This window comes from Triplophysa rosa, linkage group LG7 (genome assembly GCF_024868665.1).
Source record: "Triplophysa rosa linkage group LG7, Trosa_1v2, whole genome shotgun sequence".
In the NCBI taxonomy this organism is placed as follows: Eukaryota; Metazoa; Chordata; class Actinopteri; order Cypriniformes; family Nemacheilidae; genus Triplophysa; species Triplophysa rosa.
In genome coordinates, this window is record NC_079896.1 from 7,226,667 (window position 1) to 7,254,247 (window position 27,581).

The 27,581-nt window shown below is 35.7% G+C and overlaps 2 protein-coding genes across 2 annotated transcripts; both read right to left on the bottom strand.

Moving 5' to 3' along the window:
- Positions 1–204: 204 nt before the first annotated feature.
- Positions 205–11,638, bottom strand: LOC130556929 (green-sensitive opsin-2). The gene is made up of 6 exons (XM_057338282.1): positions 11,610–11,638; positions 3,140–3,501; positions 2,869–3,037; positions 1,526–1,691; positions 1,209–1,448; positions 205–1,124 (listed from the first exon to the last, which is right to left on the bottom strand). Exons 1-6 carry the CDS (start codon positions 11,627–11,629, stop codon positions 1,011–1,013), a joined length of 1,071 nt encoding a protein of 356 aa, XP_057194265.1. The 5' UTR covers positions 11,630–11,638; the 3' UTR covers positions 205–1,010.
- Positions 11,142–27,268, bottom strand: slc6a22.2 (solute carrier family 6 member 22, tandem duplicate 2). The gene is made up of 15 exons (XM_057338281.1): positions 27,019–27,268; positions 24,579–24,763; positions 18,071–18,205; positions 17,374–17,514; positions 17,209–17,290; positions 16,981–17,113; positions 16,643–16,777; positions 16,392–16,495; positions 16,120–16,244; positions 15,421–15,533; positions 14,290–14,427; positions 14,089–14,191; positions 13,782–13,882; positions 13,261–13,431; positions 11,142–12,998 (listed from the first exon to the last, which is right to left on the bottom strand). Exons 2-15 carry the CDS (start codon positions 24,757–24,759, stop codon positions 12,843–12,845), a joined length of 1,818 nt encoding a protein of 605 aa, XP_057194264.1. The 5' UTR covers positions 24,760–24,763; positions 27,019–27,268; the 3' UTR covers positions 11,142–12,842.
- Positions 27,269–27,581: the final 313 nt, after the last annotated feature.

Consider the following 27,581-nt stretch of genomic DNA (forward strand, 5'->3'; position numbering starts at 1 on the left):
ATAAATTGTTTGTGTGCATGCTGTTCAGATATTGTGTATAGTCATTCTGTATGTGTGCCAATAGACATTTGCTTTAAGTGCAAAGTTTTTTCTTATGTTAAGCCTCACACCATCTCTATGAAGCGGAGCATGTTTTCCAGCTGCATCCCCAACCATTAGCCCACATTAAACCAACAGCATCAGCACATACTGTATATAGCCATTTTATACATTTTAGGTCATTATTTAGTTTCACTATTCAAAAACACGTATTGTTTCAGCTGCAAAAAAGATCTTGCTTGTGAGTATCTTGTGAGCTTTAAAAACGATACCACTTACACAATATTTGAGAAGCGCAGCTGAGCTATAATGTTTGGAAATAGGCAATGAGTTCAGATCTCAAACAAGAGCAATTTAAGTTTGAGACGGCCAGGAGAAAACAATTTAAGCATTTTAGATTTTTAGGCCGGCACATTTAGGCAATTGTCCCTACTATATAGTATTCTGTATTGCTGCTATTCCCATCATTTAAATAGAAATTGGTGCTTTGATCTTAGAATAGAATAAATCTCAATGTGTGGAATGAGATATGTAAATGTAATGTAATGAAACTATACAAGCTGTTTGCATGCAATTGTTTACTGAACTATTTTACAAAAAATATACAAAAAATGGCTGCATTTCAATGTCTGAACGTCCATCACCATTTATAAGACAAGCAGGCTTGCTTTATGCCATGGGGGAGAAGCCAGTTAGTTTAAACATATCATTTCTTTACCCAGAGAAGTCAGGTTAGCGTTCAGTAGAGGTGAGCACCTTTGTAGATCGGCTTAAATAGATCTTCGTCTTATCTTTATCTTGTTGTGTCTTGCCCACTGAAAAGTAAGTGTTGTTCCTGCTGCTGTCAGACCTGATCTTACAATCCTATTGGTTGTCTCAGCTAACCGTGAGTTCACTGACTGTACATATACTGTACATGACAAAAACAAGTAAGAAGGGGAGTAAGAATCGGGTGCATAGACAATTTTCTGTTATGCCGGAGAAACTGAGGACACCTCTGTTTTGCTTGTTGAAACAGATGTGGCCTCGTCATCACCGAGCGGGTTCTTGCCACAGAAAAGGGTGGTCAACATGCAGCTCCGGAACTAGGAGAGGATGAAATCATTTTAGTATGCTACAATATACTGTTACGTTGAGGACACTTAGTGAGTTGGAGATTTAGTGAATACCTGCTTGTTTAGCAGCACATAGATAATGGGGTTGAATATTGAGGAGCTCTTTGAGAAAAAGGCAGGAACAGCCATGAACTGGGCACTGAAGGCAGCTCCCTTATTTAAAAAAATCCAAGCTGCCACACTAGCATAAGGGGTCCATGCCACCAGGAAACCAAAAACCATCAGGATGACCATACGTGTCACTTCCGTCTCAGCTTTCTGAGTAGATGCTGAGTCTTGCTGTTGAGCTGCTGCCTAACAGAGAGGATAGGTCGTCTAATAAAGCGTACGAACTATGCTTGGAAAATATATAAAAATAGAAAAAAACTCACCGCTTTGACAGTGCACACAAGACATCCGTATGTGAAGAATATTATTGTAACGGGAACAAAGAAGTGACAGAAGAACATGTATATAACGTATGATTCATTGTGATATTCAGGGTTTAATGTGTAATAATCTGGTCCGCATGAGCACTGCATTCCTTCAGGAATATACCTGTGTGTAAACAAAAAAATCTGATTTTTAGGCAGGTTTGTATATGAAAGTGTGTAATCTTGGTAGACTCATTAGCAGAGTTAAATTAAGTGGACTTATCAAGGTCATGGGTTTGACACCAATGAAATACTGACAGTATAGAAACTATACGCACACTAATGCTCAAAATATTATTATTTATTTTAAGTAGTTTTTCCACATTTTAGAATAAGTTAATTTATCAAAACTATGGATAACACACAGGTAACTTAGGGAATTACTTTAATGATCAATCAAACCTTTCTAGGACTTTGCAAAAATGTATGCATGTATTTTATCAACCATTTCTCACTCTGAGATTACCATGTATTCTGAACCTTTATGGCTGCTTTCTCATTATTTGGTCCAAGTCCATTAAAAAAAAAAAAGTTTTTGTAGGACTTTCAAACAATTAACCGCAATTAATCGGATCCAGAATAAAAGTTTGTGTTTACATGATATATGTGTACTGTGCATATTAATTTTGTATTTATAAACACATACACACACATGAGAAAATATGAGGAAATATTTACATGTATTTATTTATATTTAGGCTACCAATAATTTAAATAATACAGTATATAAATGCTTATTAATTTTATATAAATACAAAATTAATATGCACAGTACACATAGGCATATGTTATGTAAACACAAACGTTTATTCTGGATGCGATTAATCGCAATTAATCATTTGACAGCCCTACATTTTTGTTTTGTAGTAAAAGAAATAAACCCTTGAGTGGTGTTTGGGTCTGTGTAACCCAATGTTTACTAAATAATACATAACTTTTTTTCAACCTCAGAGATTTAATATTTATTCAAGATAAACATGTTTTTCACACATATCCTAGATATTTTTACAAAAAACAAATAGCATCTTTTCATAAATGATTTGCCAGTGCTGTTTATGTTGCTTCTAATTTGATTAAAGTAAAAATCCGTAAAGTATGCATAATTTTTATGGCTGTGTTGATTTTAAAATAAAAATGCTGTGGGTCAGTATATTAGCACAATCATATTTTGTCTACAAAAATATTTTTTTACATTCACCGTCAGATCAAATGACTTTTAGGATCATGAGAAACATTTTAGTAAAGTGACCTTTATTAAAAACGGTAGTAGAAATGTAAGTTCAAGGATGTGCAGTACTAACCTGGACCATCCCACAAGTGGGGGAACAGCGCAGCTAGCTGCCATGATCCAAGTAAAGGCAATTCCTGACATAGCATGTGAAGACGTGAATTTGAAGCTACCCATGGGTTTACACACAACAATATACCTTTCAACAGCGAGCACCACCAGTGACCAAAGAGCGACTTGACCTAGAGAGAAATCAAAGAAGAAACACATAATTGAGATCTTTAGGGAAGTATAGCGTCTTTCTAAAAACTACCATCACACTCAAACAAACATTTTTAACTTGCCTCCAAGCGTTGCCATGAAACCCTCAATAGCGCATCCCATAGTTCCAAAGACAAAGTAACCGTTAACAGCAGAAGTAAGTGTGATAGTAAATCCGAAGAGGACCATGATCATTCCAGCCACAGCAAGATTAACCAAAATAAAGTTTAATGGCTGTCTGAGCCTTTTGTGCTGAGCTGTAACTAGCAACGTCAGACCGTTGATAGGGAGGCCCAAACAGATGAGAAAAAACATATAAACTGCCAGTAGTTTGAATTGCCACGGCTCACCCAAATAATACTGCGTATACTCAAAGGGGCTCCGCACGAGCCCTGTCCTATTGGACATCGGGATGTAAAAGTTATTCCCCTCCGTCCCGTTCATCCTTGCGCAGAATAAATCTTATTGATAGGGAGGTCAGACAGCAGAAAAGCTGAGCTCTATCGAGACAAATAGCTGGTCTTCTGTCTATTCCTATGGTGACCCTTGTGGTTTTATACCTTTCTGAGAGATTAACAGCAAGTGGCCAGATCAGGAAGGAAAGAAAAGCAACAGCTTATAGTCTAATCATTAGCCTGCTTATGAAATTTTCAGCACATGAAACTTGCTTGAACGTTGCTTTTTTAAATTCACCTTTTCGCTCACAAATGAAAATTCTTTCATCATTTGCTCACCCTGATGACAAACCTGTATGACTTTCTCTTTTCTTCAAAAGACCAGAGGTGGACGAAGTACACAACTTCCTTACTTGAGTGAAAGTACAGATACTACTGGTCAAATATTACTCCACTACAAGTAAAAGTTGCAAAGACAGACTCTTACTTAAGTAAAAGTACAGAAGTACGTGCTTTTAAAAATACTCAAGTATTAAAAGTAAATTTCCTTTACGTCAGTTGTGCATATTTTATTTACACTGAGTAGCTCACAGTATCAGTTGTATTAAAGGAGTAGTACACTTCAAAATTTCCCCTATTGACTTTCCATAGTAATTTTTATTCCTACTATGGAAAGTCAATGGGGGCAAATTTTGCAGTGAGCAACTCCTTTAAGAGCTTTATATGTTTAGCACATATATGTTTAGTTTAGATATAATCCTGTATGATCATTTAGCCTAATTATCCTCATTAGCCCCCTAGGCCTATGTATTTATGAGCAGTGTTCTTTTATTTTGTATATTCCCTTTACCAGTTTTAGCAGCAATTTACCAGTAAGTAGTAAGGTTCTTGTAAATAGTTAAGTGTAGAAGCCATGTGTTTGTTGGATTTATTACCATTTGTATTACCATAATTTAACTACAAACATAAACTATAGCTAGTATAATGAAACTATGGTATGTTTAGTTGCTGTGGTTTTACTAAAGATTATTAATTGGAGTATGGTTAAATAGAAAATGGTAAATGTGTGGATATTGTGGTTTTACTGCAAATACCATCCCTGCTGAAAAAAAACAATGAATTTTTAGAACGAGATTTTTAAATAAAATTCCTCTTTGTAGTGTGTTTGGGGTTTTATTCCAATAGGATTTACCATCCCATCAATAGAATCCATCACATGCAAGTAGACAAAAAGTATCCATAGTACAATTCCCATTATAACCATTAAATCCATTACATTTTATGTTGTATTTTGGGCAGGGTTCTGTTGTTTTTATACAGATATACAGGAATACTTCAACTATAGTTACTTAAGTAAAAACATCATTCATCTTCCAAATCGCTTTAAATGATACAGCAGCAGATCAGAAGTTAACACGCACGCGTAGCTCAAGGTGTATGTGATGCTTATTTACCGTTTAGACATTGTGTCGATCATTTTCATGACAATGTTTCTACGATCTTTGACTGATCGTAACCCACAGATGATTACACCACACTGTAACATGTGCCTTTTTCGTCTTTTATTGTTCTATTTGCCTTTTCAGAGCGCTATCAACGGTGTAGCTGCGCCGTAGTTTACATTAGTTTAGCGGGAAGATCCCAGAGTTGCCAGATTTGCATAAAAAATCCGCCAAATGGCCATTCAAAGCTTGCCGGAAAACCGAGAGCTTAGAAAAGCTGAAATACTTGGCAACAGTAAAAAGTCCTGGCAGATCGCAAGCCAGATAAATTGCGCACACAGGAAACCCCGCTGCTTAGAAACCATTTTCTACTTTTGGACCTTTTTATAAATGTAGTGGAGTAAAAAGTATGATATTTGTCTTTCAAATGTAGTGAAGATAAAATACAAGTACTCCGAAAAAATAATACTCAATTGAAGTACAGATACTCAGAAAGTGTACTTAAGTACAGTACTCAGGTAAATTTACTTCGTTACTGTCCACCACTGCAAAAGACAAAAGAATATATTTTGAAAAACATTAGTAACCAAACAACATTGGACCTCATTGACTTCCAAGGACACAAAACCACTGAGACATTTCTTAAAATATCTTCTTTTGTGTTCCACAGAAGAAAGAATCATGTACAAATTCTGAACGTTATGAGGGTGAATAAATGATGACAGAATTAAAAATCTTTGTGTAAACTGTACCTTTAATGAATTGAACCATGCTAATATTGTTTCGATGCTGTAAACTATGTTTTTTAATCTACCAGAAAACACTGCTAAAAGGGATAGTTCACAAATCATTGCTATAATCAGTTCATGGCATGATTTGAAAGACGGCATTTCCAAAGTGACAATCTATATTATATTGCTGTTGAATTTAAACAACTGCCAGATAGGATGTGGTCCTGGTTAAGCTCCTAAAGAGATAAACAGTCGTCAGTTTTCAGTGTTGGGTGTAACTAGTTACTTAGTAATTAGTTACTGTAATTTAATTACTTTTCCCTTGAACAAGTAAAGTAAGGGATTACTCTTATTTTTTCTGTAATTTAAATACAGTTACTTCTGATGTAATTAAACTAAATACTGTGTGTAATATATGTGTGTGCAATAGTGGAATCGATATCAAAATTCAAAGTCTAACTTTAAAATCCATGCTTTAATGTTTAATTCTCACATTTTTAATACTTCAGTTATTAAGAATACTTTATGTAGTTTTATATTATTTATTTGAATGAATTAAAAGAGCCGGTTCATGTCTATCCTTGAATCACTTAACTAATCTTGTTATGGGATATCCAAAGTAATTAGTAATAAGTCATTAAATACTTTTTGGAGAGAGTAATTTGTACAGTAATCTAATTATACGATTTAATATGTAATTAGTAACTAGTATTTAATAACTTTTTTCAGAGTAACTTACCCAACACTGTCAGTTTTCATATTGAAAGTTTATAGGTGAAGTTGGTACATTCCAAATACAGTATGTGTGTTAAACACCAGTACCACATACTGTATGTGTTTACTAAGCTTCTGGCTAAATTACAACTCCCTACCGGGAGTAATAGATCTAATTATCTAATTTGTACACATTTTCTGACCTTTAGCCTTTTTTGGCCAGCCTCATGTTGTTCAAGCAATGACATGGCACACAGCACCTTATTCGTAATAATATGTGGTTTAATGTATGGTTTTCAACACTGAGAAAAATGAATCCGTAGGTTTGTAATTGTATCAAGAAAATTGCAACATTGTCAACAATTAAATCTATGTTTGGTATTTTACTTTGATATTTTGAGTAACCAACTTAATATCAATGCACACATACTGTATATTTTTAAGAATAAAATGTTGCATGTATTAGCTTGAATAACTCCCAGCATGCTTTACATGACACTGAAAAATAAAACAAATGTCGAATTTATGTGTTATTTAATCTATTTTTAAGCATAACAAGAAAAATGGGAGTCTTTTTATTGTTTAGTACTCTGATGTATTGGTATATAAAGAGTTTTGGTTACATTGGTGGTTTTAAGAGGTTACCATTGTGCTGAAGAAGTGCTTAGGTTCAGAACACGCGCTTGAAATATAGTTTGGGATGTTGCCTTCATTGAAAGGCATTGTATTAAAAGTGTTATTGCTGTAATTAGCGCTTCTTTGTTTAAGTCGTTCTGAATAGGGCCTGAAATGTGAAACTGGGAAATTCGTATTAGGCTGCTTAAAGGAAGATAGACAATGTTTGTTGAACTTGAAACTACAGTTTGTAAATTTATATATTTAAGTTGCCGTTACTTAAGAATACAAGTTTGAAAACATGAGATATCAGGGCATACAAAATTAAAATGAGTTCAAAATACTCAAAAATTAAGTTGAGTAAATCAGGCTCTATGGGGCAGTTTCCCAGACGGGGATTAGTTTAAACCAGGACTAGGCCTTAGCTTAATTAGCAAATTTAAGTAGTTTTAGCAAACATTACTTCCTAAAACATGCTTTTTGAGACAACGCAAAGGCACTGATGTATTTTAAGATATGTCAGTGCAGATTGTTTTCAGTTTGGACAGCTCTTACATTTATTTTAGTCTAGGACTAGTCTAATCCCTGACTGGGAAACCACCCCATGTTTTACAGTAAATTGGTAAAATCTATTTCTCATATTAGGACTAAAGTTAAAGGAACAGTTTAAATTACAGCGATGAGCGTCATTGATTAACATACATTTACTCTATTATTTTATTACATTTATTCATTTAAAAGCTGCTTTTATCCAAAGTTACTATTTTAAATTTTGATCAGTGGTGAGTTTCTGTAACGTGAAATAATTTGTAACTTGAAATATCTTAAATGTTATTTTGTACGTTTTTAATTTTGTGATATTTTAAGTGTAAAAATGAAATGAAATGACTTGTAAAGCCTATCTATAATTTTAAAAAATAAATAATAAACATTTTATATTTTAGTCAAACTATATTTTAGTCAAACTATATTTTAGTCACTATTTTAGTCAAACATCTTTATTTATGATATAAAGTTTAACTTTGTTTTGGTTTTCACAAACAAATTTTCATTGATTTGCATATTGCAGATATTGTAGCCTATAACTCTGTATTCCCTTGGGTCTCCTCTTGGACAATTTCTTGGAATGTGTTCCATCTCTAATCCAGATAAAGCCCATTACAACGGATTTGTGCCACAAAATGCATTTGCTCCTCATGTAGCATTCTGCATTCAGATTTACACTGTGTGTCACTATTCATTTTTCAGACTTTTCAGAAAAATCTGCATGTTTGTAAAGACATTTGTCATCTCTTCACATTCGTAATATGCAGATTTTTTTATTCCCAGTACCTAATTCCTAATGTACCGATAACAATAGACTATTACATCAATTAAATATGATATAAATTAAAACCAAGTTTTATGGAGCTCCCATTAAGAGTCTGATGCAGCAGTCAGATTTTACAACGGCCCATGAAACAGACATTTTGCTGATGTTCATGACATAAATAAACTTTCATATCTTAAATTCAGTAATGTACTTTTAAGTGCCAAGTGCCATCTGTTTTGTACCAACAAGCGCGCTTATACGTGTAAATGCACAATCAAGCTTAATTAATGCTGTGATTGGAACAGGATCTCCATTTTGGATGTCAAATCTTAAGAAACAAGTTAGTTTATCCAGAACATTGAGTTTGGACAAACAGGAAGGAGCCTATATCCCATCTGTCAGATCAACATCACTGAAGTATGTCAACACCTTCGAGGAGGATTTCCAACCACAAGTAGCTTGTGATGATCTCATTACAGGCACAGAAATCACTGACAAGATCTTAACACCATGGGTGATTCTATCCTCTCCTAATGCTTCAATCCTAACTGATTGGATTCACACTTTGTGCGCAGTAAGAAACCCTTTAGTGTGTTGGATGGTCAGAGCCAAACCAAAGCATGCACATGAAATCTGGTCCATTTATAATTAAGGCAGTAAATAAAACACACATTCACACCATCTACATTCAATAGTTTAAGAGATGTCTCTGTATTTCTATTTTGTAAAATAGATGTTGTCACTACAGTACTGCTCCTATTTCAAGAAAGAATTGTGAGAATCAACCATTTTAAACAGGTCAAATAAAACAGTAAGTACTTGAAACTGAATTGAAATACTGAACTTAAGCATAAAAGTATACATTTATATTGTGTGTACAGTGTATAATTTATAGATTGATACAATATGCATTATTTTCTTTCAAACTTAAAAGCCCCAGGTTTCTGTAAAAAAGACTCCTCTACATCCTAACAGGTCAACCTAGATGTTGTTAAGATGTCCATCAGTCCTTTCGATTTGAAGACCGCAGAATTTTCGGTAAAATCCCTTTTGTGAAATATATTCCCTGTATCACACCGCTTCTCTTGATTCCCGGCGAGGTCAGAGCACATCCGACTGTCTCGACACTGAGGCTTCAACTCAAAGTCGAAGCTCCTCCGTTCCCTTTTAAATTTCCAAATAACTCTATTAGGTGTCGTAATTGAGTTTCTTTCAGTAATTAATCTGAATTAGTTGGAGGGAGACGCTTGAAACGGTCAGTTTCTGATCCAGAGCATGTCACCGGATTAGATCAATTAAACATGATTCTCCAGGAGAAGTCACAGCTAGTTTCGGATCCCAAATAAATTGACAGAAGCGTTTGTTTCTATTGCTTTATTAAAAAAACATTAGTGTAGAATTTACAATGGTATGCTTTACGTGAACAAAGGCTGGCACGTGTACTGACATACACATTTTTCTCAAAACCTGGACAAAAGCCTAGAATAACTGAATTGCAATTGCAAATTTATAGATGCACACACCATCAAAAACAATATATATTACATTTTTGTAAAAAATACACACGCACACAACCACACATACTGTATATACTGTAAATGTTAACATGTTAGACAGCTGTACTTCTCAAGCCAGTTGAACTTGTTTTAAGGATTTATAGATTTTTCACTAAGGAATGAGACAAAACTGCTGATCAAGATGCAGTACAGCCAGAAAACAACAACAATTGTTTTATGGTGTAATTTTATAAATATATGAATAGGACACTCTGTATAGGGACATCCGTCACTTTGAAATCTGCTTTAATTTGCTGCGAATTGGATTGGGAATGAGTTTAGGGGAACTAGAAAAAATAGTCGTGCAGGTGGGAGGGAAAATATTCAGTAAGAACGAGGCATGAGAAGTCACACATCCCATCACAGGGATTAACAGTATGTTTGGCTTGGAAAGAGATGGTTTGGAAGGATGCCATCATCCATCATGGACAGAAGCTTTCCAATCAAACCAGGTCAGTGTCTAAGGCAACTGTCTGCTGTTACTGCACCCTATAGCCCATTTATGTAGACCAGTAGTTTATTTGATGGTAAAACTCTACTGACACATACTGTACACATATTTCACTCATTGATTAGGAACATATAGAATGTTTGCCACACTGTGTAAAATTTGCATTTCTACACTACATACAGTAGGTTACATAATTAACATACACAAATGTTATATTTTAAAAAGGACCCATTTGTATGTGAAGAATTACAGAACCAAAGAAAAGCCCAAATTTTATTAAAGGTGATGTCTAAATAGATTTAAATAACTTTATTGCTTAGGTGCAAAGGAAGCGCATTGCAGAAGCATATAACATTAAACATGCGTGCTTGACAAGGTAAAAAATGCCAAATGGTATAATATAGGTACAATTTGCTGGAAACAATTTGTGTTTCACCTTGTTTAGTCACCTTCACTAAGAATCTTTTCCTGATCTCATTATAGATGTGGTCACACTTACCCACATGGGCCACATTTTAGAGGGACAGTCAAGCCTACTGTTGCCATTGTTCTAAATTACACTGTAAAAATGTTTACTTTTAACAAAAAAATTCTATAAAAATGCTACAGTAAAAACTTAGTTAACTATATAAAACTATATACAAATATAGCGAAAACTGTAATAGATTAAGCAAGACATTACAATCACAAGGTAAAATACGTTAAGTTAAAAGTAAGAAATATATATTTAAGGTGTAAATATCTAATATTTAGATTATATGAAATATGTGTAAAATATATTAATAATGAAAATATATTTTTATATTATATTAACTATAATATAAATAATACACTAATAATATTATTATATTTATGGTGAAAGACATTAGAAGTATACTTTCCCATTTTCCTGTGTGATTCTTCACATTTAAGGATTTTTCAAAGGGTTTTTGGTAACACTTTAGTATAAGGACCAATTCTCACTATTAACTATTAGCATGCCTATTATTAGCATATTGGCTGTTTATAAGCACTTATAAAGCACATATTCTGCCTGACCATATTCTACATCCCTAATCCTACCCAATACCTAAACCTAACAACTACCTTACTAACTATTAATAAGCAACAAATTAAGTGTTAACTAAGCAAAAGTCGTAGTTAATAGTTTACTAAAACCGAGAACTGGACCTTAAAATAAAGTGTGACCGGATTTTTTTAAATAATCGTGTTTCTTATATCTGTTATCCTATGTTATATTGACCTATGTTCATTTTATGTTGTTTAAACTTTAATGTAAGAATGCACTATTGCAAAGCTTATATTGATCGACCACTGCCTGGTGTCTATAGTGTTACTGCCCAGCGTCAAAATACATTTTGTCCAGTAGATGCCGCAATCTAACCTAACTCTAATCTAACTCTAAAGCGAAACAGAAACTTTCTTATCCAGTAGATAGCGCAAGAACGACACATCATTTTGTGTTTTTGTTTAATGTAGATCTGATTGCTCATTTTAAGGCTGTCCAGTTGCACCATCATTTTAAATACATCATTTTATATTCATTTTAATTAGATTACATAACTTGTTTTAAACAGGTTTATTGAGAGTGCACAAAGAAACAGTTCTGCTTCACAAAGTAGTATTTCACTTCTGTACATTTGTACATTTTAAAACATGTAGCCTATTAAACACATCAGACTAGCATATTCCTTTCTTCTAAAGAAAGCCAAAGCATAATAGGTGGTTAAAAACAGTTTTTAAAAACCATTAAAAAGCATTTCCCTCTGTTTATTAAATGGCAATGTTTAACACGCACGCACGCACGCGCACACACACACACACGCACACACACACACACGCACACACACCACACACCCACACGCACGCACGCACACACACGCACGCACACACACACACACACACACACACACACACACGCGCACACACACACACACACACAGGCTTTGGTTGACTATCCCCGTGGGGACAGTCCATAGGCGTAATGTTTTTATACTGTACAAACTGTATATTCTATCCCCTATCCCTAACCCTATCCCTAAACCTAAAGATCATAGAACACTTTTTGCATTTTTAGATTTGTAAAAAATATTGTTCTGTACAATTTATTAGCTTTTTTGCCGCTGGGGACCTCAATTTTGGTCCCCACGGTGACACGAGTCCCCATGTGTTAGTGTGTATTCAGGTTTAGGTCCCCACCGGGATATACAAACATGAACACACACACACACGCATGTCTGGTTTACTATCTCCGTGGGGACAGTCCATAGGCGTAATGAGTTGTATAGTGTACAAACTGTATATTTCATCCCCTACCCCTAACCCAACCCCTAAACCTAAAGATCATAGAACACTTTTTGCATTTTTAGATTTTTTAAAAATATTGTTCTGTACAATTTATAAGCTTTTTTGCCCATGATGACCTCAATTTTGGTCCCCACAGTGACACGAGTCCCCATGTGTTGGTGTGCATTCAGGTTTAGGTCCCCACCGGGATATACAAACATGAACACACACACACACACACACGCGTGTGAGATCAGAGGACTGCGGACTGAAATGCTGGACAGTTAGATGATGTCTCTTGGAGGTATTGAGTTTGGTATGTGAGCAGTACGTAAGGTCAGGAGGTCTGTGAAGGTCTCGAAAGTCGGACTGTTTCTCTCCTTTTTAGGACATTTAGGATCTGGCAGGTCTTTAGCAGGTGTACATAAGACTCTTACTCTCTGATAAAAAGGAAAATTGCAAATTATAATAAATAAGTTAAAAAAGCTAATAAAATAAATAAGTTCTATTCTTAGTAATTAGATTTATATTGTTCAATACATATATTATTTTAAGCTCTAAAGAGGCCCGGGTACCTCTTTCAATCCACAAGCACAACACACCTTTTAAAACTTTACAAATTACTCTTTTATACAAAGAATGTGCAATTGATGCAAGAATTGTTCAAGCTGTCAAAAATAATTTCTTTTTTAAAATCTGTACCTGTCGCATAGAACCAGGCGTGGTGCAAACCAAATAAATCATCCACAGTGGAACCAGCAGAGTGGAGGAAAGTGTGAAGAAAGCCCCAATGGCGTAACCCCACCAGAGGTACTCGTACACATTGTTGAACTTCAGAGGGGTGTATTTAATCAGGGAGAAGATAAATGTTCCCTAAATACACAGGAGAGGGAATAATTCGTAACAGGGACCTGTCAGTTGAGTTGGCATGTTGTGTCACAATAAGTCAATTCCACAAGAGAAAAGGGTTTGTTTTGAAGCACTGTCAGTTTAAAGACAGACACAAGTGACAGGTGTCAGGTACAGACCCACAGGTGGAAAATGCAGTAGTGGTTTCTTACCTCTAAGGTCTAGGTGTTGCTCTGAGGGCAGTATACAGAAATAAATACAATATACACATATATGCAACATTTAAATTCTTATCCAAAGAATCTTGAATTCATGGGAATTAAACTCACAACCTTGGGGCATTTTAAAACGTGTAAGACATCTATGATACTCACTGTGCATATAGCTGGTGTTAGATATTTCCAGCAGCACTTCATGAACGGCCAGGGCCGGTATCCAATCATATCCTCGATTCCATCATACAGACGATCTGCACCTAAAATACAAAACACAAGTGAAAAGGAAATGCTACAAATAACGGATTTTAACATTTAGCAAAAAAGTATGTTATTTTTAAAAGTAGAGTACTGTTGGACAGGTAAACTCCAGTGCAGATCTCAGAACTTCAAAAATTCAAGCGCATGTTTTCTGTCTCTAAGTATCAAACTCAAAAACGAAAAACAAAGTTTGTAATGTTTTTACCATAAACCCATCCAACACAGATAGACTGTAAGATGCCAAAAGTAAGAAGTGTCATTCCACTGCAGGCGTAGTAGTCAAACAACTGGAAGACGTACAGACCGCCCTGAGAGTAACAGACACACAAACAATTAAAACGTTGTCTATTAAAACGAATCGTGTCTTTCAAATCTTGTTCTGTGTACTCAAGTGTGACTTTTATACCTCTGTTACCATTAGCAGGCCAACAAGGAAGCTGGCAGCGCAAATAAACAGGAGAAGAAATTTACGCCGATGTCCAGTTTGGAAGAAGGATGGATACATATCTGTGATAGACGTTACCAGAGCTTCATGATACACAAACTGACGAAATAATAGAAAAAGAGATGCTTTAACAAAAACATTTCAACAAGTGTGAGTTTTCATAATCCCTGACAAAAAATACATATATAAGAGACCAGTGCAAATATTCTGCTGTGCCGTTCACTTCCCAATATTCCAATTCCCAATATGGTGGTACCATTGAAATATGATTTAGCTGTGTATGTCTATGAACCAGACAACTTAATTTCAGCAAACCTCAAAAATCATCCAGGAACCATTGTATAGACTACTTTTGGGATCAATTTTATGAGGTTCCATTTGTGCCAAAAATGTGTTGACTGCTTTATCCCTTGTACTATACATTTGTCTTTGGTCATTGCCTACTTGTTCAGGTAAATCAGTATATTTTGACGTGTATGTTGTCTCTTGACGTCATCTTAATTTGTCATCCTGCTGTCCTTTTCTCTGTCTTTTTTACTGCCATTCTTATTGTCGTTTTGTTCTGTCATCTTTACTGTTGTCCTGTTCTGTTGTCCTTACTGTCGACTGTATATGTTGTCCTCCATGTACAGATGACATGGAGGAAGACATACAGACGACATATACAGACGACATGGAGGACAATCATATACAGTCGACAGTAAGGACGACAGAATAGGACAACAGTAAAGATGACAGAACAAAACGACAATGGGATGACAGTAAAAAACACAGAGAAAAGGACAACAGGATGACAAATTAAGATGAAGTCAACATACACGTCAACATATACTGACTTTCCTGAACAGGCAATGACCGTAGACAAAGAAAAATGTATAGTACCAGGCATAAAGCAGTCAACACTTTTTTGGCACAAATGGAACCTCATAAAATTCACATGCAGTAATTACATCAAATACAGTAATTTACATTTAGGCATTTGGCAGACACTTTTATATGGATTTTATATATGTTAAGGTAATTGTAATTGTAATTGTAATATTTGAAAAGAGCATGTTAAAATGGTGTGCTGCTGTTACTGAATTGTTTTACCTCACTATCCAATCCCAAGAATATGATCATGATGAAGAAGAAGACTGCCCATAACTGGGGGAGGGGCATCAGAGCCACAGCACGGGGGTAAGCAATGAACACCAAACCAGGACCTACCACAAACATCACAAGTGATTAAATAAATGTAGTTCTTTTGAAAATCTTGACATGGTCATTAAAGGTCCAGTGTATGAAATTTAGCAGCATCTAATGGTGAGGTTGCGAATTGCAACCAATGGCTCACTCCAACCCGCCCCCTCCATTTCCAAGCACTACGGTGGCTGACACAGGACTGAGATGTCGTCTCGCCAAAGGAGATAATTAATATTTTACGAAACGTGCTCTGTAGAGCAGTTTGTCTGTTTAGGGCTACTGTAGAAACAAGATGGTGAATTCCATGTAAGGGGACCCGTGGTGCATGTGGATAGAAATAGCTCATTCTAAGGTAATAAAAACATAACGCTTCATTATGTAAGGTCTTTATACACCCCCGAAGACATAGTTATGTATATTTTATTGCATTTCTGTCAATAGATCCTACAAAACATTCCACACTGGACCTTTAAGCATGTAATGCAAGTGAAAACTGCAAAATAGTATTGTATTACTTTCAGTAGCTAATAGAAATGGTAGAGGCCCAAAACAATTTCTAAATGTTAAAGGTCTATATAAGACCTCAAGCCTTCAGTTTGGCTTTACCTGACTCAGCCACCATTGAAATATCCATCCCCTGTTCATCTGCCATGAAGCCCAGGACAGAAAATATAGCAAAGCCAGCCACAAAGCTGGTTAGGCTGTTTAGCAGACACAAATATACACAGTCTCTGAAAGCAAAAAAAGGATTATATGACTCATTTATCTATTTATTAAGTACATTTATTTTAAATGTAAATGTAAATTTTATTTTATTTAAAAAAAGTATTTATTCCTCAGCATCACACTACTGTGTGCCACTAGATACTCTAAAGTACCTGTAGCAGTTGTTGTCATATTTATTGTAGCTGCCCAATGTGGTCAGTACCCCGGTACAAACTCCATAAGAGTAAAATATCTGGCTGCCTGCGTCCATCCACACCTTAAACAAAATATTTTGAAAATGTCTCAAAACAAACAGTGGCTATGAGCAAATGTGTTTGCAAAATATACAGAATTTAGAGGAAAAACAAGAATATTTTTAGTAAAAACATTTTAAGGAATACAGTGGAAAAAAACAGCTCAGTGCCTGAGGGTCTGTGAGACGCGCTGGATCTGGGTAGAGGTAGAACATGATCCCATTCTTTGCTCCGGGGAGCGTGAGTCCTCGCACCAGCAGCACTACTAACATTAAATAAGGAAAGGTAGCAGTGAAGTAGACCACCTAAGAATAGAAAAAAGAAGACAATTTCTGTTTGTTCCTGTAGTGGTGCTACAATATTGTATTAGCAATGCTAAGATCATGTGTTCGATTAAAAAGATAATGTAAGATGTAAATGAAAATGTAGGAATAATAAATACATTCAAATGGGAAATTCTTGTTTTCATTCGCTGTGTTATATAGTTTAAAAGTGAAAAAGTTCTCACCTTGCCCGTGGACTTCACTCCCTTCCACACGCAGAAGTAACAGATGATCCAGGCCAGCAGAAGGCAGAGAGCCAGGTCCCACCGAACATTACCAATCTGTTCTATTCCCTCAGACAAACCCAAAATTCTTCTCCTGCAAGCATAATGAAAATGTGGCTTTGGAATTTATTCGAGCACATTTATGTTTGCCATTATGATTAGCTGAATCAGCTGTTTCCATCTACTTACTCCCAAAACTCAATAACAGGAGATGTGGTTTTCTCTGGAGAATATTCGGTAACGTTGCTCTTGATGAACTCTTTGCAGTGCTCTATAATGTGAAGGAAGGCAGCAATTCAATTCACATAGCACCTGAAAAAAGTCAAATGCAATAGCTGTTAATGTTTGCGGTACCTGTGTTCCAGTAGTTTTTGCAGCTGGCCCATGGAAGCTCTGAACTAAAGGAAGAGAAGAGGTAGAGGAATGCCCAAGCAAGAATGATGATGTAATAGACTCCAGTATAGAGAATGACAACTTGGCTGCCATAACCAAGCCCTATAAAACATTAAAAGCACAAAGTATCAGTATATTTATTAACATTTCGATCTGCTACATTTGCACTATTGCTATTCTGCACTTTTTGTATTTATAACTGTTACATTTGCACTGTCTACTGCACATCTGTTCCCATTTGCTGTTTACTGTTTACATTCTCTGTGTAATTGTTTACATTTACTAAATGTACATTTGTTTGTATGTATATGTGCACTTTTAATGTGAGAGCCCAAATTTAGTTGTACAGCCTTATAATGACAATAAAAGGCTGTTCTATTCTATTCTATTCTATTCTATTCTATTCTATTCTATTCTGTAAAGCAAGTATTCAAATATTTGCAAAGTAGCAATATTGTTGTTGGTAGTAATCCATGACACTAATAGGGGTCTAACAAACCCTGCAGCAAATGATAATAATTGACCAATTGAATTTAAAATATTATAATCAAAATTTGGGAAAAAAATATATTGAAAAAGATCGTATAATTGCATTCTTCTCTTATAATTCGGTATAAAATACTGAAGATCAATGTTTGTAGCGTTAGCAGTTGCTTACCTTCAAAAAGTGGGCAGATCTTCCGCCAGCATGTGATTCCACCCTGACTGGTGAACTGACCCAATGATGTTTCCAAAAAAAACAGTGGAATCCCACAGGTGATAAGAAACAGTACATATGGCACAAAAAATGCCCCTATGACAGAATGGAAATACTATGAGTGTTGACCATGTCTATCAACACATATAAAAAATGCTGCAGTTAGACACTTGCCCACATTATTTCACGCTCATAAAAACATTTTTATTCTCCTTATTAGACGTTTACAGGCATAGCCGCGGGAAGTGGGGGAGCTGTGAGTGAAAGCACCGAAACAGTGTCAAAAATAAATAAATAAAGGCATTGACTATTTGCACTAGGTCCCCCCACCAAAATGTGATTAGAAAAATGCGACGCCATTTCAAACAGAGACTCCAATTGCGTAAAGTGTAAAGTCTGTATAGCTTTTGCAGGGTTCTAATTCACCTCTCGCTGAAAACGCTCTTTCACCCTTTTCTATCACATTACAGATCATAAGGCCATTTGTTTTCAAGAAAATTGATTTAAGACTTAAAATTCATTTTTATTCATAAAGTTTAGGTTTAGGGTAAGGTTAAGGGTATGGATTTAATATCTCAATAAGTTGCCATCATTTTAATAATTTTTATAAATATAATGATTTACACTCTGTTATTATTGCATAATGTTTAATGCACAACAATACTGAGGTGCAAATAGTAACGTTATCTGCCACTATTTATAAGCACCAACAGCATCTAATTCTACACTGTAACAAATTTATGTAGTTTTTACAGCATTATTACTGTAAAATTATCAAATCCTTACTGTAGAACCTGTATACAGCATGTTGCTGTAGATCTGCAAAGCATTGTGGGACAATTTTGGGGTCGGGAAAATTCTGCAGTAAATATGTTTATGCTGTGAATCATCATACAGTCATTTTTAACAGATTTTTTTGTCAGTACAAATCTGAAGAGACTCGACAGATTCTTCAAAATCTTGACTTCAACAAAGTAATTTTTTCTAATTTTTATCATTATTTGTTGCTATTATTGTTTATTTGGGCGCAGTTTCCTCTTGTCAGGTTATCTGTGCGTTGTATATGAGTGTGCTGGGAGAGATAGCGAGAGAACAACACAGACATGAGCTGGTATGATAGAGTGTGCACAAAAATAAACGTTTTGCTCATATAATGATATATTTTTTTATCTGGCAAGATTTTATTGATTACATCTTCAGTTTGGCAAAGGATTCATGCTGCTGGATAAAAAATAAACCGGAATTGAGTAACTTACAGTAAATAATAATAATATAATATGTCACGGTCCTGCCTTCTTGTTCATGATTTTCTAGTCGTGTGGCAGGATCGTGACAGGTCCCTTAGGTTTTGTGTGAGAAAGCCATGGGGTGTTTATCTTTTGACACTCCATGTGTTTTCTCGTGTCTTGTCATTGGCCCCGCCCCTCTCGTTTCCTGTATTGCTTCCCTGCCGTGCCTTATGTTCTTCACCTGCCCTCGTTAATTATCCCTCGTTTGTCTCCCCTATATATTACCCTCGTGTTTCATTGTCCTGTGCTCTTGCATTGTATGTACTTGTATGGTTCTGCGTTTCGTCCTGAGTTTTGTGAGTTTTTGTGCCTAGTGTGCTTCGTGTTATCCCCTTGCCATGTTTGTTTATTCGGTTTACCTTTTCCTGTTTTGTGACGTTGTGTCGTACCTCGTTTAGTTTACTTTTGCCCCATCCAGGGAAGTATTTGATTTCAAGTTTTGTATACCAGTTCTGTTCTCGTTTTGACACCCCCTCGTGGGTATTTTGTTTGTTATTTGTAAAATAAAGTTTTTGTTAACCCCTTCATTCCCGCTGCCTGCATTTGGGTTCTCCGCCACGCAATTCTTGACAATAATATATTTATCCTGTGAATCATTATACAGTCATTTTTAACGGATTTTTATCAGTACAAATCTGAAGAGACTCCACATGTATTATTTGTTTCCAATATTGTTCATTTAGCGCAGTTTCCTCTTGTCAAGTTGTCTGTGCATTGTTATCTTTAATAACAATGTGCTCTGGCTGCTGGGAGAGAGTGACAGAACAACAGGCCAGGGAGCTTAGCTGGTAAACTAGCGTGTGCATATTACTACAAAAATAAACGCTTCGCGCATATAATGATATATTTTCTCATTTGGCAAGATTTGATTGATAACATCTTCAGTTTGTTGAAGGAGTAATGCTATTGGATAAAAAATAATCCGGAATTGTGTCTGTGTGTATGTTATGTGTGTGTTTGTGCGCAGCCATGTGAAGGAAACCGATAAGTTACTGAAGTGTGCTGAGCTGAAAGAAAACGCAATAACAGGTAAGACTTTTAAAGAACTTTAATGGTTAGACATTTCATATTCTTTATAAGATCCATTGCAGGGCAAGCAGCAGCAACCAATGTCTGAGAATAACGGGGACTTTGTGCAAAAAATGCCCTTAAAATTCAACATGAAAGGCCAAAAAATGCCCTTGAATAATACAACTAAGTGTTAAAACTGTTACGATTAAATATCTGTCCTATAAATTAGTACCAACCATCGCCCTTAATGAAAGGCTACAGTGTTTTTCACCTATAAAACAGGAAGATTTAATTAAACTTATTGCAACATCTAAACCTACAACTTGCTTATTAGACCCCATACCAACTAAATTATTAAAAGAGTTATTACCCGTTGCAATTGAGCCCATTTATAACATTATCAACTCGTCAATTAATCTAGGCCATGTCCCAGGACCCTTTAAGATGGCCGTCATTAAGCCTCTTATCAAGAAACCAAATTTAGACCCCAATGAACTGGGAAACTATAGACCAATTTCAAATCTCCCTTACCTGTCTAAAATACTAGAAAAAGTAGTGTCCACTCAGTTGTGCTCTTTCTTACAAAATATTGACACACACGAAAAATTCCAGTCAGGCTTTAGACCGCATCATAGTACTGAAACTGCGCTCGTTAAAATTACAAATGACCTGCTTATAGCATCAGATAAAGGTAACATCTCACTCCTAGTCCTGCTTGACCTTAGTGCTGCGTTCAATACTGTAAACCATAAAATACTTCTAGATCGCTTACACAATTATACCGGTATTCAGGGACAGGCACTACAATGGTTCAGATCTTACTTATCAGACAGACATCAATTTGTCCATTTAAATGGGGAATCATCAAATCTAACGCAAGTAAATTATGGATTACCTCAGGGATCGGTTTTAGGACCCTTGCTATTCTCCATATACATGCTGCCCCTTGGAAACATTATTAGAAAACATGGAATTAGCTTCCACTGTTATGCAGATGATACTCAGCTATATATCTCATCAAGACCAGATGATTCCTTCCATCTATCCAAATTGGCAGAGTGCATCGAAGATATAAAACATTTTATGACTTGTAATTTCCTTCTTTTAAATTCTAATAAAACAGAAATATTACTTATCGGACCAAAGACACGTGAGCAGAATATTTCGGATTATAACCTGCAAATTGAAGGCTGCACTGTTACTCCAACAAATACAGTTAAAGACCTAGGCGTTATATTAGACAGCAACCTGTCATTTAAAATCACATCTCAAATGTCACAAAAACAGCCTTCTTCCACCTTAGAAATGTTGCCAAATTGCGAAATATTTTATGTGTTGCTGATGCAGAGAAGCTTATTCATGCATTTGTGACCTCAAGACTTCACTACTGTAATGCACTGCTTAGTGGTTGTCCTGCATCATCAATAAACAAACTACAGTTAGTTCAGAATGCAGCTGCCAGAGTTCTAACCAGGTCCAGAAAATACGATCACATAACCCCAATGTTATAAACCCTTCACTGGTTACCCATTAAGTATCGTATTGACTTTAAAGTTCTTTTAATCATTTATAAAGCCTTAAACGGTTTAGCCCCTACCTACATAACAGAGTTTCTACCACACTACAACCCATCACGCTCTCTAAGATCTCAAAACTCCAGACTTTTGATAACACCTAGAATAACTAAATCCACCAAAGGGGGTAGAGCTTTCTCATACATAGCACCTAAACTCTGGAATAGCCTTCCCGATACTATTCGAGGGTCAGACACACTCTCCCTATTTAAATCTAGATTAAAGACACATCTTTTCAGCCAAGCATTCACTAATACATAGCTAATGAACAGCAGCTACGCTAATTATTCTCTTTCTGCCCTCGCCTCGGGATGCCTATCCCGAGGTAGGGAGAGATTCCGCCACGCCCAGATGAACGTCATATGCCCATCCCCAACTAGAGATTACGCCAGCTACATCGGAAAATCCCGTGCCATCCTCCTGCGAGAGCCTGTGGACTGACTGACCATCCCAGCTCCATCCAAAGCAATTCCATCACCACCCAAGAGAAAAGTGACCATCTGACCGGCCCAGCTCAGACAATTCCATCCCCAACCAAGAGCAAAGACGGACTACTTGTCACATTAATGCTAAATTTACAATACTTGGTATTTTATGCTAAACTTACATCACCTGACAGCAGTTTGAAGTTATAGCTGCACTCAGTGACTTTGATTGGAGGTTGCTGGGTGGGTGTTTGTGGGGAGTGGGGTTGCTTGTGTCTCACATAAAACAAGGGATCCTGCCATGATTCTGCTACCACATCAAGAAAGACATGACAAGATGGGGCAGAATCACGACAGTAGTCTGTGTAATAAGCCAGATGCAGCTTCTGCAGGATGAATATCAATGAGTCTATGTCTTTTGTCTTTTACTGCAAGGAAGAAGACTTCAGTCCAGGAGGATGACTCCAGTTCAGGAAAAACATACAGGACCAGAGTCAGTTACAAATAATGTGTTTTTCAATTATATATTGTATACATCTAACGATGTCGTTTTTTATTATAAACATGTAGGGGCGGTTTCTCAGACAGGGTTTAAGGCTAGTCTCAGACTAACTTAAATGTGAGAGATGCCTTGATCGAAAACAACTTGCACTGACATATCTTAAAATATACCACTGTGATTGTTTTGTCTCAAGATGCACACAGTAATTTTTTTTTTGTAAAGTATGTTTTTTAAAACAACTTAATTATCCTAATTTAACTAAGGCCTAGTCCTGTCTTAAGATAATCCTTGTCTGGGAAACCGCCCCGTAATGTTTATTATATCATTTTAAAATGATTGTGTTTTATATATTTCTAATTTAAATTTTACAAAAGAAAAAAATATATTTACAAAAGAAAAAATGTTTACGTGTTTACAATCAATTTTTATGACTTTAAGCATTGTTGTGAAATGTTGTAAGTCAATAAATGTCATTTTTGTGGTAAAAGGGGTGTCTTTATTTCACAGTACACAAAAATGAATGCAGTAATGCATGTCACACTAGTGTAATAATTGCTGTGATAAAGAACACAGCATTCTAATACTCTAATTGCAATTACAGAACTGATTATTACTGTAATAAAGAATTACAGTATTTAATAGTTACTGTGATTAAATTTACAGTCAGCATACTGTGGAATGTTTTACAGCAACTTACTTGCCAATTGCTGCCAGCAAGTTGCTGTAAATTTCACAGTATTCTTTTTACAGTGTACTTAATCCAAAGAAAATACAGCTATTTTCAGTTAGTGTAAACAGAACCTACTGCTATTTAAACTGAAAGTAGAAATCATTACTGCCTTTTGCGGGCTATTTGTACTCAGTGTAAATAGACACTCCGTAAATGAAAATGTTTTATCAAAAATAAATCTAACATATTTTATTAATGTGTCTATTCACTAATATCCATTGAAAACATTAATAACATTACTGTTTTTGTTTTAATAACGTTACTGTTACAATGATAACACAAGTGTCTCATGACGTCACGGCGTTAGTGAAGGTCATGTGTCACGAGCGGTCTTGTCCAAATGGCAAAAAAACAAATTTCAGAGTTTTTTTACTGAACATTCCTCATGAAGGACTTCATCAGCGTCAACCCAGATAGAAAGGACACTTTTGGAGTTTTGCGTGAAGGCTGAGATTGTGGCTTATAGGTCTGGTAGATTGTGTACGGGTTGATTTCTATGTGCTGTCACCGTGCAGCATGCAGTTGTGTTTAATCGCGTGACTGGTTTGCCCATGGTTTATTATAGGTTGATGTTTGGGTGGTTAAGCTGCCGCTGCGCAGCTTCATACAACAGATTGTGCTTTGGCTATGCATACATATACCATGCATTTATGTGTTTGTTTTTATGCTGTATCCTAAACTCGGCAGCAACAATTTTTGCCTCCGTTATTTATTAACGTTAAACTTAAGCGGCTCGCCCATGGCACAATCATAACTTCTGCCCTGGCAAAATAAAAAAAATCACAGCACCCCCTTCTCAAAATACGTTCCCGTGGCTATGTATACAGGAAAATATAAAAAAGCGGCTTCTTTATGAAAGAATTTTGACGATTTTATATTTCATAGTAAAATCAGAAACTTAATAATTGTAAGATTAAAAAAATGTGCTTCATACTCACCTCCACCGTTCTTGTAGCACAAGTACGGAAACCTCCACACATTTCCCAGGCCAATGATGTGACCCGCCACGGCCAAGAGAAACTCCAGCTTACTGGCCCACTGCTCTCTTTCCTGAGGTTTCTTAGGGTGCACTAAGGCATCAACCCCATTCATCAAGTTCAACCTCCCCTCTGGATCCATGGGGCTGTGTGGATAAAGACAGTTGGAATGACACTGTTTCTCTTTTTCGCAAGGTGTCTTACATTTATTATCCTAGATATCACATATACTGTATATTTGTAAATGAATGGATTTTGTATCACTTCTGTTGTGTTGTATTGTTTATACAACATAGTTATTTATAGAAATACTTACTGTGCTCTTTTCTAGTTATCAATGTTCTATTTAAAACGGATTAAATATGTTGCACACATTGTAATCAAACATTTCACCTCATAGTACATCAGTTTGCACTTTGCACCTTACAATAAGTTGAATAAATTAATAGTTTGGACTTACTATATAGGCTATATAAACTACACCCACAAAAACAGCAAGTCTTCAAAGGCTACCATTCATTAGATTAAATCTTTTATTTCCTCAATCCTCCTCTGTTCTTGATGACTAATTCAAGCCTCCTGGGCATCTAAGAAATCAGTGTTGCACAATTTTTGGGGGGAGATGCTGTGTAACTCTTCACGTAGTTTTTTCATCTGCTATTTGCTGAAGGGGTTGCTTTACCTTTCTCTTTAAAATAGCCCAAAGGCATTAGGTTCAAGTCAGGCTGCATACTTGGCCAGGACAGGTGACGTCTTCTACTTTTACACTCTTGCATGATTTTGGCAGTGTGCTTTGGATCATTACATGCTGGGATATTTCTTTTGATAGGGGTTGATATGCCGGAACCCATCTGAACTGAACAAACTTTTCTTGCAGTTTTACACTAAAGAGCAAGAAAAGGTTATTTCTTGGACACTGTTTATAAAGGTTTCAAACACATTATGGGCCTGTACTTGTAAGTGATGTGTGGGCCCCATGAAAATGATCATATCAAGGGCATCTGTGAACAGCTTCACATGTTTCTTGCATGCATTTGTACCGCTGGGTAACACTAATGTAGGACCAATGTTGATTAGATGTCCATTTGCATCTGGTTTTACTATTATAAATACACAAGTATTTTTTTTAATCAAAGACATTACAAAATGATGTTGTAAAAAAACATTAGAAGCCATCTCCAAAACGTAGTTAATACATAAATTAAGGGTTTATGTTAAATGACTCATTGTGATGAGTAAACAACTTTCTTAACTGCAAATTCATATGTGCAAAAAAATCACTTTTTTTTACCAGTCACAGTTTTTTTGCCAAGCTTGTAATACGGTGTAAGAAACCAACAACTGTTTGTGAAAAGTCTGTGTTCATCACTGTCTTTTGGAGAAATAATGAAACAAAACTACTGCCATCATTACACATTTCAAGACCTCGCACAACGTACAACGCACACTTCAAAACCAAAAACAAACGTTGTCGTGTATATCTCGTTGAAAAAAAAAAAAAGCAGGTTTTCCTACTATAGACGGTTCTAGTGCAGGCAACAACATAAACAAACGTTATGTGGCCCAAACATATCTGGTAGACCTCTCAAAGAATCAATAACTGTTGAGTAGTTTTTATTTAATTCAATACAATTAATATACAGGAAAATATTAATATAAAATAATAATAATATAATTAAATATAAAATAAATTGTTGTATTATAACCAAACACAGATACCTCAGTTAAAGAATACTTTAGGAATTATTTTTATATCTTACACTCTCAGAAGAAAGGTACAATAGCTTTTACTGGGGTAAGGGTTCCTATTTTTTCTACAGATACAAAAACATAACTGTTGTAGCCTAAGGACCCATTGTGTACATCGAAATCCCCTCGGAACAAATCTGTACCTTCAAGGTACTTTTTCCTGACAATGTAAAGGTGACAATTACAATAAGGTTGTATTTTTTAACAGTTGTACATACTTCAGATAACATAACTAACAATGAGCAACATATTCTTTCATTATTTATTCATCTTTGTTAATGTTAGTTAATGCCAATTGTTCATGTTAGTTCCATGTGCATTAACTATGTTATCAGTTAAACATTTATTAATAAGTGCTTAAACTAACATCAAATAAGATTAGTAAATGCTGTAGAAGTATTGTACATTGTTAGTTCTGCTAGTACATTAACCTAATGTAAAGTGTTATCCTTATAAAAGTTAATGTGTTCTTGTCTTCACTTCTGTCTGCACTGTCTGCTCATTTCATGCATGCATGGCTGAAAATTCATAAGAAAACTGCAATATAGGCAGTTATATATAGTTTTTTATTTTTAAGAACACTAAAGTATTTCTACTGTTGCACAACAATAACCATAATGTAATAATGCGGCAAGATGCAGTCAAAATGTACCTGTGATATGAGAGGAGCCCGGCTTGCCTGACACCTTTAATCCAGTGACTGACTGTATGTAGGTTGGCTGTTCAAAATAATATCCTCAAAGAGAATACCAAACTAAAGGTGTGGTCAAACCAGCTTTAAGCCTCTTCTGTTTCTGCTCAGGTTCATTGTTCTAAAACCTACTACAGCATTCAGTTTTGAACAAGACCGTGCCGAGATCGAAACTTTGTATGTAGGGTTTGTGCATCCCCCTATTTCTGTCTCCTTCTCTATCTTCAAACACATCCATAATGACTTGAGTGATTGTCTCTGATCCAACTGAAATGTACTTAGCTGTGTTTATTAAGGCCTGGATCACAACAATGCCATTGTAACTTCCTTGAAAACAACATCCTAGTGAGTTTCACTCAAAACCTGTCGAATTTGAAGTAACTGGACACCTGTGATCTGCATTATCAAAGCCTTCAGGAAAGAAAGAATGCTGAATTACCAGAATAAAATGTGCTTTGTTGGTTGAAATTTTAGAATGTAATGAAAGGTTATTAGGAACCAGACACAGTGTGTGCACAATGTAC

What these genes read in the sequence shown, in the direction of transcription:
- slc6a22.2 (XM_057338281.1), bottom strand. Translation starts at nt 24,759, where the DNA reads ATGGATCCAGAGGGGAGGTTGAACTTGATGAATGGGGTTGATGCCTTA. An exon ending in TTCAATGGTGGCTGAGTCAG is followed by an intron (nt 15,534 to 16,119) that starts GTAAAGCCAAAC and finishes TGTTTGTGGTAG; the next exon opens with GTCCTGGTTTGGTGTTCATT. An exon ending in CTGTGTTGGATGGGTTTATG is followed by an intron (nt 13,883 to 14,088) that starts GTAAAAACATTA and finishes TTTGTATTTTAG; the next exon opens with GTGCAGATCGTCTGTATGAT.
- LOC130556929 (XM_057338282.1), bottom strand. Translation starts at nt 11,629, where the DNA reads ATGTATTTTGACGCTGGGCA. An exon ending in ATGTATTTTGACGCTGGGCA is followed by an intron (nt 3,502 to 11,609) that starts GTAACACTATAG and finishes ATTCTGCGCAAG; the next exon opens with GATGAACGGGACGGAGGGGA. An exon ending in CCACTTGTGGGATGGTCCAG is followed by an intron (nt 1,692 to 2,868) that starts GTTAGTACTGCA and finishes GTTTACACACAG; the next exon opens with GTATATTCCTGAAGGAATGC.